The sequence below is a fragment of the Phocoena sinus genome, chromosome 1 (assembly GCF_008692025.1).
Source record: "Phocoena sinus isolate mPhoSin1 chromosome 1, mPhoSin1.pri, whole genome shotgun sequence".
NCBI classification, from domain to species: domain Eukaryota; kingdom Metazoa; phylum Chordata; class Mammalia; order Artiodactyla; family Phocoenidae; genus Phocoena; species Phocoena sinus.
The window spans coordinates 114,629,836-114,643,203 of record NC_045763.1 but is presented as its reverse complement, the minus strand read 5'-3'; the positions used below and the strand labels follow the sequence as shown (position 1 = coordinate 114,643,203).

General features: G+C 40.6%; 1 protein-coding gene across 2 annotated transcripts in view; it reads left to right on the top strand.

The window, feature by feature from the left end:
* Positions 1 to 13,368, top strand: part of CCT3 (chaperonin containing TCP1 subunit 3) — a 14,889-nt gene extending 1,521 nt beyond the window's left edge. Inside the window, exons 2-15 of one of the 2 annotated variants that reach the window (XM_032615305.1) lie at positions 508 to 569; positions 1,286 to 1,336; positions 1,426 to 1,488; positions 2,182 to 2,278; positions 3,454 to 3,537; positions 4,555 to 4,672; positions 6,816 to 7,002; positions 7,913 to 8,062; positions 8,830 to 8,962; positions 9,143 to 9,224; positions 10,701 to 10,881; positions 11,650 to 11,895; positions 12,171 to 12,302; positions 13,038 to 13,368. In XM_032615305.1, coding sequence (XP_032471196.1) covers positions 3,525 to 3,537; positions 4,555 to 4,672; positions 6,816 to 7,002; positions 7,913 to 8,062; positions 8,830 to 8,962; positions 9,143 to 9,224; positions 10,701 to 10,881; positions 11,650 to 11,895; positions 12,171 to 12,302; positions 13,038 to 13,142 — 1,347 coding nt within the window. In that variant the 5' untranslated portion in view covers positions 508 to 569; positions 1,286 to 1,336; positions 1,426 to 1,488; positions 2,182 to 2,278; positions 3,454 to 3,524 and the 3' untranslated portion in view covers positions 13,143 to 13,368. The remainder of the gene's footprint in view (positions 1 to 507; positions 570 to 1,285; positions 1,337 to 1,425; positions 1,489 to 2,181; positions 2,279 to 3,453; positions 3,538 to 4,554; positions 4,673 to 6,815; positions 7,003 to 7,912; positions 8,063 to 8,829; positions 8,963 to 9,142; positions 9,225 to 10,700; positions 10,882 to 11,649; positions 11,896 to 12,170; positions 12,303 to 13,037) is intronic. The other variant, XM_032615295.1, reaches the window with a different exon arrangement.

The window sequence follows — 13,368 nt, the reverse complement described above, 5'->3', positions numbered from 1 at the left end:
AGCACAGTGGGGGGCACTATCAGTAATTATGCTAGGACTGTCAGTATGATTCCCCATATCCAAGTAGGAGAATATGAACCCCCAAACTCCCTTTTTACGTAAAGGAGAGATTGATGCTTTTAGAGACACCAGCCCTTTGAGAATCTCACGGATCGCAGATCTCAGGTTATGAATTCTTGCTGTAAATACATGAATGTTTGGCTAGAGGGAAAGTGATGACCAAGATTACAAAGTTGAAGCTTTATGGATTGTCTCTTCGTATACCAGGGGTTGAAGTAAATAAAGAAGTAAGTAGCCATAAGTATGTACGTTTACTTTTTAACAGTTTGTCGAGGTATAATTGACATACGATAAGCTGCACATATTTAATGAGTACAAGTTGATAAGCTTTAATTCGTATATACATCATGAAACCTGGGTGTTTTTATTTTCAAAGATCGGGGAATAAATAGCTTATATACAGTGGGGCAGTCCTGAGCTGTTGCCTTTTGTTTTTATCTATTTTAGGCCAGAACACAAAGCGTGAATCTGGAAGAAAAGTTCAATCTGGAAACATCAATGCCGCCAAGGTAGGTAGCACATCTTTTAAGTTGTTTATAATAGTTTGCCTGTAGCTGCCTTCCCTAGTATTTCTGTGTTTGTTTGCAATTTGGCAGAGGAAAAGTTGACTTCCGTTCCTTCAGGATATTTCTCTCGGTGATAAGGAGAAGGAAGCCTTCCCTCTCTGAGCTGGGCCTAATGGTCTTCTCATATTAACTTGTGCATATTCTATTGCTGTACGTTGTCTCATAATATTCTATTTGTGTTTGTCTCTCATACTAGACTGAGTTAGTTGAAGGGAAGAACTGTATTAATTCCCTTTTGTATTCTTAGTACTCATTGTAGATCCTGCATAGGTAGGTATTCAGTAAATATCTTTTGAATGAAAGAATGAAAAAGCCCTAGATCTAATTAGCATGGGGTGGAGGCTACTATCATGGAAAGAAATACAAATACGTGGACCTTCAGTTATCTGGACTGCTGGGAAACTGAAGCTCTGGAAGGCATGTCTCTTTTTTTCCTTGTGAAAAATTATTTCTTTCTGCATCCAGAAAACATTCCCAAAGCGGAAAAAGCAAAGAACAGAATCTAGCCATGTGGCGTGCTGTATTTAAAGCGGTCACCAACCCTACTTTAGAAGTGTCCTTGTTAAAACACTGGCTCTGTGGGTTACTCATGCCTCTTCCCCTAACACATTCACCATCTTCTGATTTGTGCTTACATGTTTTGTATTTTCTTTCCATAGACTATTGCAGATATCATCCGAACATGTTTGGGACCCAAGTCTATGATGAAGGTAGGCTTATCTCATACTGAAACTTCGACTACAGATTTTCCCTTTCTGTTTTCTGAGACACTTAAATATAACTTCTGCTTTTGTCCTAGATGCTTTTGGACCCAATGGGAGGCATCGTGATGACCAATGATGGCAATGCTATTCTTCGAGAGGTTTGACTTTTCGTTTTGCTTTCTAACATTTTATAAAGGATACATAAAGAGATAATGTAAATAATGATTAGCTTTTTTGGGCTGCTGTAGCAAGTTACCACAGACTGTGTGACTTGAAACAACAGAAATTTATTCACATGGACTGGAGGCTGGCGGTCCAAACTCAGGGTGTCAGCAGTGCCATGCTCCTTCTGAAGGCTCTAGGGAAGAATCCTTCCTCTTATAGCTTCTGATGCTTGACCGCATTCCTTGGCTTATAAACTCCCCTTCTGTCATGGCATTTTCTTGTGTGTCTCATAAGGGCACCAGTGGTTGGGTTTAGAATGTACCCTGATTACCTCTGTGACCTCATTTTAACTTGGTTACATCTGCAAAGACCCTATTTCCAAATACAATTTTCAGGGGATGAGACATCAACATGTTCTTTCAGAGGACACAATTCAACCACAACAATGGTGTTCCCAATAAATAAGCTAAAAGATACTGTTCTGTTCTCAAGAAACTTCAGTAGTTAAGTTGTCCTAATGCATTTTTCCCCAAAAAGAAAGACTTGGAAAGGTGTTTTACTTAGATCTCTTAGGGGCCACTTTTAATCTTTAAAGCTGTGGTAAAACAATAAAAGGGAGTCAGTGTGGAAGCAAGAAGCTCAAGAGTTAGGACCAAGCAGAATGGGTTAAGAGGTCTTTCTTTCAGATTCAAGTACAGCATCCAGCAGCCAAGTCCATGATTGAAATTAGCCGGACACAGGATGAAGAGGTTGGAGATGGGACCACATCTGTAATTATTCTTGGTAAGAAAAGAATGGAAGGTTGATAAGGAAAATTAGATTGAAACATTAAGATTTTTGCCAGAAATAACATCAGATATTTTTGTTTTGTTTTGGCCGCGACGCGTGGCATGTGGGATCTTAGTGCCCTGAGTAGAGATGGAACCCACCGCACCTCCTGCAGTGGAAGCATGGAGTCTTAACCACTAGACTGCCAAAGAAGTCCCCTGAGTTATATTTTAAGAAGAACATTTTTACCAGTCCACTAATTATAAATGTTTAAAGAACTTTTTGCTAATTTTCTGTGTATTCTCTCCAACTGAGCATAAAATGTTCATCGTGGTATAGGATGAGCTTTGCAAATCTGGTTGAATAAAATACAGTCCATTGTCATTACTCACAATAAGTTATATTCTATAAAGTCACCACAAACACTGAATTAGTGAATACTAAACCATCACTCCGGGAGGAGTATGGGGTTAGGTTCCTCAAGCCTCCAGTCACATATTTATCAGTGCATAAATATATACGTTTTATGTTTTGTTTGTTTGTTTTAAAGACACCTTATTTAATATATGTTGTTGATTCATTAACACTGGACTCATGCCCAGTAGCACTATAACTTATGCCTGAACAAATCTTATGTAGTAAGTTATTGTCTGTACAGAGCACATTACAGCTTTCTTGCACGTAGGAAAACTAGATAGTACTTTAGCACTATACTTAGGCCATTTTAAACAGTGAAATCAACAAGAAAATGCGCAAAAAATGTAGAAAACGTGCCACTAAACATACCACGTAAAGGACACTTGTTTACATGTGTTACATGGGAATTCCCCGGTGGTCCAGTGGTTAGAACTCCACGCTTTCACTGCCGAGGAGGTGGGTTTGACCCCTGGTCCGGGAACTAAGATCCCACAAGCCGTGTGGCACAGCCAAAAATAAAAATTAAAAAATTAATTAATTTAAGAAAATGAAAATCTGTAGCAATATGTTTTTAGGAATTGAGAAAAAAAACTTTTCTAATTAGGAGATGCCAATTTATAGTGTTGGTCCACAGGCCTAAAAATAGAATCCTTAACAAAATTATTATATGAACTTCTTAAAAATTAATTTTTAAATGCCTTTGTATTGCATTTTGAGAATGGTGAGTTTTGTCGAAATTTGCTTGAGTCACCACCAACTAATCACATCTTTAGATCCAGTTCTTTTGTGGATTGAGAATTAATTACGTATGGCTAGTTCTGTACTTTGAAGAGAAACTTGGAGGATGAAAGAAGTAGGTAAGGCTCCATATGCTTTTTCACTTATTTGGGTAGAAGATGAGCTTTAGGTATCAGGCAGAATTTTTTAGCTGGTAATCTTAGTTAAATCTTGTGGAGATATTAAGTAAGTATCCATGAGTCTAGGTTTCTTAGACTTAGGTAGCTTTTAAAAAACCCAAACTGCCATTTCTGAAGATATCTTTCTTCTATGATACTGTTCTGATTCTTCTTTAACAGGGTATAGTCTTTTCTAAGTTAACTTATTAGAGCATGTTTCAAAATATTTGATTATCTTTCTTTTAATATACATGATGGTCACTTAGGAATTCTAAAGTATTGAAATCAAACATTTGAGCACATGCCAAAGAGTATACATGTGAACTTTTACACATTTGTGTACATTTTAAAAATTAGTGTCAGTGGACCTGGTAGTACAAGCCCTTTGTGCAGAAGGTCCTTTTTTGACCAAAATAATGGTTTTTCCTCTTTAAAACTTTTTTTAGAAACAAGCTTGTGTGTGTGTGTGTGTCAATTAGAATTAGAAAGTAAGGACAGTTTTTAAAAGGAGGGGACATTTTACCAATAATCCCTCTTCCAGAGGGTAAATTTTGTAAATTTTTATGGGTATTCTTGTAGATATAAAGTTTTGTGGGTTTTGTTTGTTTTCAGTACCAGCAGTTTGACTACATGCTAGGTATTGAAATAATAAGCAAGTCAATTTTCCTTTATTTTTCTTTCAATTTTAGAGTCTTTGGGAAAATGTTTACCATTTGTTTAGGAAACTGGGAACAAATATTTAGTAAGATCACAAGAATAAGTCAACCCTGGGATCAATCTTTGATCATTTAAAATATATCTGATGAGAATTTTTTTTTCCAAATTTGCTTGTACAAAGTATAAAATTTGGAATAGTATTTGCATACTTTTGGGGAAACCTACTTTAGAAAAAAGAGCAGGTATTTTTAGAAGCATAATGAAGTTGCCTTGATATCCAGGTACTTTTCAAAATGTTATGGTATATGTATCTTTTTTCAGCAGGGGAGATGTTATCTGTGGCTGAGCACTTCCTAGAGCAGCAGATGCACCCAACAGTGGTGATCAGTGCTTACCGCAGGGCTCTGGACGATATGATCAGCACCCTTAAGAAAATAAGGTATTGGAGGTGGGGACCAGAAATGGGTAGTGTCAACTATGGGAGGCCTGAAAGACTAATCTGTTCTTAGATGGTAAAGGAAGACTGAGCACATCACCAGTAGTTTATACCCTGGTATTATTTTGTGAGAAGGAGAAACAAAGAGGGGAGCAAAATGAAGGGAAGGATAAGAGAAATAAAAGTTTTTAGAAAATGGCAAAGGATGCAAAGCAGACAAATAAAAGAAGCTAGGTTTAATTCTTCAAAATATATTTTGGTTATATGCAGTCTGCTAGTTTCCATGTTAGGCACTGCTATGGGAAATGTGTAGTAAGTAAAATAGAGCTACTCTGCAAAGTTTTAGATTCTAGTGGGAGAAATAAGTTAAGGAGTTAGATAACTAATTATTCAGGGCTTAAAATACCCTACCATCGTGTATGATTATAACTAATTCAGTACTCTCTCTAAAGTACTGTGGAGGATGGTAGCCAGGGGTTTTCATTAAAATCAAAAGGACTGGTACTGAAAATGCTATTTGAGTCCTCTCTAGTTATCACAGAGCTTGCTGTTAGTCTATGTTTGCTGAGTGCTATAAGGTAATAAAAGGAATATAGGAATGTGTGACTTCTACTTGAGGAAATGTCAGTTAAGTAAGAACATGATACAGAATGCAAAATTTTTCTGATTAAAAAGGTTGTTTAAAAAATAAAACCTGGGACTTACCTGGTGGCCCAGTGGTTAAGAATCCGCCTGCCAGTGCAGGGGATACAGGTTCGAGCCCTGGTCCGGGAAGGTCCCACATGCCGTGGAGCAACTAAGCCCATGAGCCACAACTACTGAGCCTGCGCTCTAGAGCCCGCGAGCCACAGCTACAGAAGCCTGCACGCCTAGAGCCTGTGCTCCGCAACAAGAGAAGCTACCACGGTGAGAAGCCCGTGCACTACAAGTAGAGAAAGCCCACAGGCAGCAACGAAGACCCAACACAGCCAAAAATAAATCAATTAATTAAATAAATTTATTTTTAATTAATAAAAACCTATAATTTTCTACTCATATCCTTAGGTTGTCAGGTACACAAGTACCTAGCAATTTGGTGAGCTTTGTATTGTACTTCCTGCTGTAAGAAACAAAGTATATGATAATATCTGTCTAGCACTCTTAAGGAGGTGTTTGATTTAAAACATTTTTATGGGGCTTCCCTGGTGGCACAGTGGTCGAGAGTCCGCCTGCCAATGCAGGGGACATCCATTCGTGCCCCAGTCTGGGAAGATCCCACATGCCGCGGGGCGGCTAGGCCCGTGAGCCATGGCCGCTGAGCCTGTGCTCCACAACAGTGAGAGGCCTGCGTACTGCAAAAAAAAAAAAAATTTTTATGAAGTAAACTTTGTAAGAATGTAGAGTACACAAAGGATTTATTGAATATTTGGAGCTGAATCATTAATGATTTTTTTTATCAAGCAGTAACTGCCTGTATATCTTAGATAATAATTTTGGAGCTATTGCTTTTTCCCTAAAATACATAATTCAGCAACTATTTAATGATTGCTTATTGTGTATCTTACTGTGTTAATAAAAGGGATTTCAACAGTATGTGAAAATTTGGACAAGATGGTATCCAAGGTCTCTTACTAGATAGTCTTGCCATGTGCAAATTTATAGTCTCGTTGGAGGAGACTAAACACATAAAAACACTGTGGCACACCATGTATTATGATGCTAGGTAAAATAGAATCAGTTGTCCAAATGGATAGCACAGACCGATGGTGATTCTCAAGAGGAGCTCTCAGAATTTGCTAGTTACAGGATGAGGTTTCAAAGATAAAATGTGTCTTGACCCAAGTTGTGAAAGTAATAGAGTTTATTTGGTTGGAGCAGAAGGTAAAGAAATTATTTTACTGTAAACTCCAAGCGTGGAGAGTTGTCAGACATGAGAACAGATTACTCAGGGATTTGAGACACCTTTCAGGGATGGGTTAATTATAATCTTGCTAAAAGGCAGAGGGTGAACAAAGTTACTTCTTGATAACACTTAGTTTCCTACAAAGGAACAGATTCCCCTTGTTCTGCCTGTTGGCCCACTATTATAGTCATCAAGATATAGATGAGGACTTCCATAAACATCCAAGATCCCACTGAGCATATTATTTGTTTTTCTTTTCTCCAGTACCCCTGTTGACACCAGTAACCGAGATGCGATGCTGAACATCATCAACAGCTCCATTACTACCAAAGTAATCAGTCGGTGGTCTTCTTTGGCTTGCAACATTGCCCTGGATGCTGTCAAAACTGTACAGTTTGAGGAGAACGGTCGGAAGGAGATTGACATCAAGAAATATGCAAGGGTAGAAAAGGTAAACTCTTTGAGTGTGTACTTTGGAGACAAATTATTTCCTAGAATGAGACACTTGTGGAGGAAATAAGTTTAAATCAGAGCAAGATATTTTTATTATTAGAACCAGGAAGAAGAGTATTTGCTACCTGGAAAACAAAAACTTGGAAAAAGAGGGTGCCAAAGAGGTATCTGAAATAATTCTGTTAGCTTCATTGCTGTCCCTACACAGGGTCTACAGGGGCAAGAGAAAGGCTTATTTTTGTGTCTGTATTTGTGCATTTGTGTACGTATCAGCCACTGGGTCAGGAAATAAACAAGGGCTCTACAGCATAGCGCTAATAAGCCCCAGAATGCTTTCTCTCTTTATTAATTTAAGATTTAAAAGTAGCATTAATATCTTGTGGCCAGTAGATGGAGCCCTATGTCTAAAATTCATGGAAATATCTTTCAGGAAGTAGAGATCTGCACCCTTTTTTTTCTTTTTAAGTAGTATTGCGTGATTCTCCATTCATCTATTCGGCTGCGCCAGGTGTTAGTTGCGGCACACAGGATCCTCATTGCAGCATGAAGGATCTTTTAGTTGCCGCACGTGGGACCTAGTTCCCTGACCAGGGATCAAACCCAGGCCCCCTGCATTGGGAGTGCAGAGTCTTACCCACTGGACCACCAGGGAAGTCCCTGTGCCCCTTTAAATCTGTCAATCACTGAATTTCTGTCTCAGCCGACCTTCAAATTGTGTATCATGTGCTAAGATTGATGTGCTTCCTAGAGAGAAAGAAATATGATTGCAACTGTAGTTGTTTTAGAGGTTCATGGAAAAAAGATACTTTAAAAATCTGAAATGGTGGTCATTTGGGAAAGATGAATGTCTGGGCAGGGAGTTGAGAAATTGTCTCCTTGTTGTGGATTGAAGTGGTTCTTTTGCTCAGATACCTGGCGGCATCATTGAAGACTCGTGTGTGTTACGTGGAGTCATGATTAACAAGGATGTGACCCATCCGCGGATGCGGCGCTATATTAAGAACCCTCGCATCGTGCTGCTGGATTCTTCTCTAGAATACAAGAAAGGAGAAAGCCAGGTAATGTCCCTGGCCCTATTCCTTAAATTTGATGTAAGAATCTGTTAATATGGGCAAGGGAATTAAAAAGTTCGTTACATGCTTACTCTGTGACCTTTACAAGTAATCTCTGATTCTTACAACTACCCTTTACAGCAGATGATACTGACTTCCATTTTACAGATGAGGGATCTACACCTCGGAGAAGTTAGGTTAATTGCTTGAGGAACACAGCTGGTATTGGCCAAATCAGAATTTGAACCCAGCTCTGTTCAGCTTCAATTCCACACTATCATGCCACCTTTCATAATGCATCAGTAGGACATAGAGTAGGAGTTAATTGAGCTTTGAAGTGCCAAAGAATTTCCAGAGGGTAGGAAGCTTACAAGGCTCCATCACCCTTGGATAAAACAAAGTAATTGAAGTTTATCAAACAGTGGTTGGCAACAAGAATCAATTTATTAGTGGGAAGAATTAAGACGCTGAGTTACCATGTACACTGACAGGTCAGAGGAAACATTGAACTAAGTGGCTAGAGACCTTAGCCAAACTCCAATAATTACATTGTGACTTTGCATTCCAGTTGCTTTATAATTAAATGGGGTTAAACTAGATGACTGCTGGAGCTAAAGTGGCTTATAGAGGTGTTGGGTCGTGGCTTATTCTAACTCATGCTTTCTGGGATACATGAGAGTGCTGGATGGAGGGAGTATAGTAGGTGGGATGACCCTAAAGAGCTTCACCAATCCAAAATTTTTAATTCAGAGTGACTTTTCTTCACCACATAGACTGACATTGAGATCACACGAGAGGAAGACTTCACCCGAATCCTCCAAATGGAAGAAGAGTACATTCAGCAGCTCTGTGAGGACATTATCCATCTGAAGCCAGACGTGGTCATCACAGAAAAGGGCATCTCGGGTAGGACTACATTCATTTTTCCAGACTATTGTTGTGGTAGAAGAGGGTCGGTGATTTTTTTCCTCGCATGTTGTCATACACTGAACATAATTAACATGTGATGGTTAGGGTACGTGGAGGATAAAACCTGTTCAGAACCCAGGGTTTCTGGTTTCCAGCTTGACACCTCTGTTCTTGCAGATTTAGCTCAGCACTACCTCATGCGGGCTAATATCACAGCCATCCGCAGAGTCCGGAAGACAGACAATAATCGCATTGCTAGGTGAGTAGGCCAGGTAAAAATAAGATTCTCCTTCCCATGTGTTTTTATTTTGTAGCTTCGTAATGTAGTCATCCTTATCTGAAAAAGTTTAGCATAGGATAAAGCCAGCCAAATTATTTACAGATGGAAATAACCTGGGTTTAGCCATCTGCCCTCTTCAGAAGCCCTCTGTCGAGGGACTTCCTGTGGTCTAGTGGCTAGGACTCCATACTCCCAATGCGGGGGGCCTGGGTTCGATCCCTGGTCAGGGAACTAGATCCCATATGCCACAACTAAAGTTCCTGCATGCTGCAACTAAGACCCAGTGCAGCCAAGTAAGTAAATAAGTATTTAAAGAAGAAGAAGTCCTCTATCTAGAGTAACAGTTATCTGCTGCATGAGACTCTACTGCTCCTAACCAGTAGTGAACAGCTTATGCTTAGACATCTATGATCACTACCTTGGTGTAGGGATCCATTTCAGATTAGTCTGTTTTAACTAGCTCAGAATATAGCAGATCCAACAATTACCTTGATTGGATCCTCAGCTGCTGTTAATGCAACCTTAGATTGCACTCACTACTTCAGCACAAATATGTAGGCTCAGATACCATCTATTTTTAAGAGTAATTTTTTTTTAAAAGGTAAGTCTATCCTAACATCACATAATATGCCATAGATCCAAATCCAATTTTATACTTAAGACGCTTTCTCTGAAATGGTTTGGCATACATACATATACATAGTTGACTCTACATGCCCATGAGTGGGGAAAAAGTGACAAAAAATTAGCCCTACATGGGCTTCCCTGGTGGCGCAGTGGTTGAGAGTCCGCCTGCCGATGCAGGGGACATGGGTTCGTGCCCCGGTCCGGGAGGATCCCACATGCCGCCGAGCGGCTGGGCCCGTGCGCCATGGCCACTGGGCCTGCGCGTCCGGAGCCTGTGCTCCGCAACGGGAGAGGCCCGCATACCGCAAAAGAAAAAAAAAAATTAGCCCTATATTTATTAAAACTGGGTGAGACATATACTTATGTACCTAATCACCTTATTTCTTGCTTGACCTTTACATTGTCTTTAGTACAGTCCTGTTATTGGCCTTGAGATCTAACTGGGCATTATAGGATGAGTTCTATCTAGAAATGACCGTTATGTGTTATACACTTGGTCAGATATGCATAAGAATTCATTTGTCCCAATTTTAGGGTCCACTAAGTATACTTCGAATTAACTTGTATCTCGTTACAGTAGATGCCTTAGGTATGCACACTTTCACTTATAAAGCCATATTAGTTTAAGGAAACTTCACCTATATATTTGGAACTCTATTTCACCAGGCAACCAAGACGTCTCGAGTTAGGTAGAAGTGTTGCTAGCAGTCCACTTTGGCCCTTAACCCTTACACCCCACCACAGACCCTAAGGACCAAGAAGATGAGTAAAAGTATTTGACATCATCTGGTCTTCTCCCTGTCCCCCTTCTCCCCATCTAATCAATAGAGCCTGTGGGGGCCGAATAGTCAGCCGACCAGAGGAACTGAGAGAAGAAGATGTTGGGACAGGGGCAGGCCTGTTGGAAATCAAGAAAATTGGAGATGAGTACTTTACATTCATCACTGAGTGCAGAGACCCCAAGGCCTGCACCATTCTCCTACGGGGGGCCAGCAAAGAGATTCTCTCGGTGAGTCAGCCTTGGAAGTGTGACTGAATGATCTAGGTCGTTCCATTTCTTGAGAGTTTCCCAGAGAGCCTAAAATTATCCTGTTGCCCATTTATAGTTATTTAATTGCCATCTGAAGCCACAAATCTCTCTCTTCTTTTTATTTTTAAAATATTTTTATTTTTAATCATGGTTTAAAATTTTTTAATGTAAAATTTATCATCTGAATAATTTTTAAGTGTACAGTTACAGCAGTTTTAAGTGTATTCATACTCACATGTAACAGATCTTCAGAACTTTTTTTATCTCAAAAAATTGAGACACTCTACCCATTGAACAATGGCTCATCGTTTCCCCATCCACTAGCAACCACTGTTTCCTTGTTTTTTAAGTTGAAATTATAAATATTACTGTTTTTTTTCTTAGTGAGGTTAAGTATTTTACCAAAGGCATATAGCTAGTAAGCAGAGAGTTTCCACTACACTGTGCAGCCTCCTAGAGTACACAGCTAGACAGGACAGAGTAAGGTTATAGGTCTGTCAAGCACAATGGACAAAAGCCTAACATCCCAGAGTGATACCACATTCCCCCTGGCCTTGTTGCAGTTGTAGTTAATGTGTTTTTCCAGAGTTAGTAGCATCTGCCCTGCCCAAAAGGTTTGAAGGACCTTTCTTAGTTTGCCCTCCTTGGTGGTTTACCGAATTTGGCAGTCAGGAAGTCCTTTGGTGCTTCTGATTTGTCCTTGAGTCATCAAGCTTTGGCTTTATACTCTTTGTTCGCTTTCCCAAGGAAGTAGAACGCAACCTCCAGGATGCCATGCAGGTGTGCCGCAATGTTCTCCTGGACCCTCAGCTGGTGCCTGGGGGTGGGGCTTCTGAGATGGCTGTGGCTCATGCCTTGACAGAAAAATCCAAGGCCATGACTGGTGTGGAACAATGGCCATATCGGGCTGTTGCCCAAGCCCTAGAGGTCATCCCTCGTACCCTTATTCAAAACTGTGGGGCCAGCACCATCCGTCTACTTACCTCCCTTCGGGTGAGTTCCTTTCCATGCTCTTCTCTTGATGGGGTAGGAAAAGCTGTGTTTGGCCTAAGAGGGTAGTTCATGTCTGTCTTTCCAGTTTCTCCTGGTAGCTTGTTCCTTTAAAATCTCTTCTCTTTCTTAATTTTTGATTTGTTTGTTGTCATTGCTGTTTCCTCTTATCCCTACCTTATCAGTGCAGTGTATTTGATTTTTATGTAATGGTCTCTGTCAGCTTACTTGTCCCTAGTATTTTCCCCTTTAATTATTTATGCTTGTTCCAACTATAGGCCAAGCACACCCAGGAGAGTTGTGAGACCTGGGGCGTAAATGGTGAGACAGGTACTTTGGTGGACATGAAAGAACTGGGCATCTGGGAACCATTGGCTGTAAAGCTGCAAACGTATAAGACAGCAGTGGAGGTGAGGCACTCTTAAGACATATGCTGTGCTGTTAATTTCCAGATAACCGGAAAACAGTGTGTTTGGTCCAGTCTTGAGGAGGGGGGGATAGAAGGCAGAGCATTCCCTAAAAGATCTCCCAAGGAATTCCATCCCCCTACTTATATTTAGCTCATTTAAAAAGCAACGTAGGGGGACTTCCCTGGTCCAGTGGGTAAGACTCCATGCTGTCAATGCAGGGGGCTCGGGTTCGATCCCTGGTCGGGAAACTAGATCCCGCGTGCATGCCGCAACTAAGAGTTCACATGCTACAACTAAGAAGTTTGCATGCTGCAACTAAGAAGTCCACATGCCACAAGTAAGAAGGTCCCGCATGCCACAACTAAGACCCAGTGCAGCCAAAAATAAATTTTTTTAATTTAAAAAAAAAAGGGAATTCCCTGGCAGTCCATTGGTTAGGATTCCGTTCTGTCACTGCTGAGGGCCCGGGTTCAATCTCTGGTTGGGGAACTAAAATCCCACAAGCTGTGTAGCATGGCCAAAAGAAAAAAAAAGAAGGAAAAAAAAAGGCAAGGTAACGTAGCACAGGCTGCATCCCTTGCTGACCGAGAACTGCATTTTACATTCAAGACTCTGAAAGGGTAGATTTCAGATAAAATGGTAATTATATAGGAGGAGCTAGGTGATACGTCTAAAAGAAAACAAGTGTCCTTCCCTTCTTTGCTAACCTCTTTGGGGCTGTGGTTTTTCTCCTAGACGGCAGTTCTACTGCTGCGGATTGATGACATCGTATCAGGCCACAAAAAAAAGGGTGATGACCAGAGCCAGCAAGGCGGGGCTCCTGATGCTGGCCAGGAGTGAGCGGTGGCAAGGCAACCTCAACGCACAGAGCCAACAGTCTCCCCCTTCCCTGAGCCAGACTGCCAGGGACACTGTGGATGTCTTTGTTTGGAAGAGATTGGGCTGAGGGGCAGCCCCAGTCCCTTTCTGTCCCAGCTCAGTTTGCAAAAGGCACTGACATGTAATTCTTCTCTATTGTAAGCTTTCCATTTAGTTTGCTTCCGATGATTAAATCTAAGTCATTTGA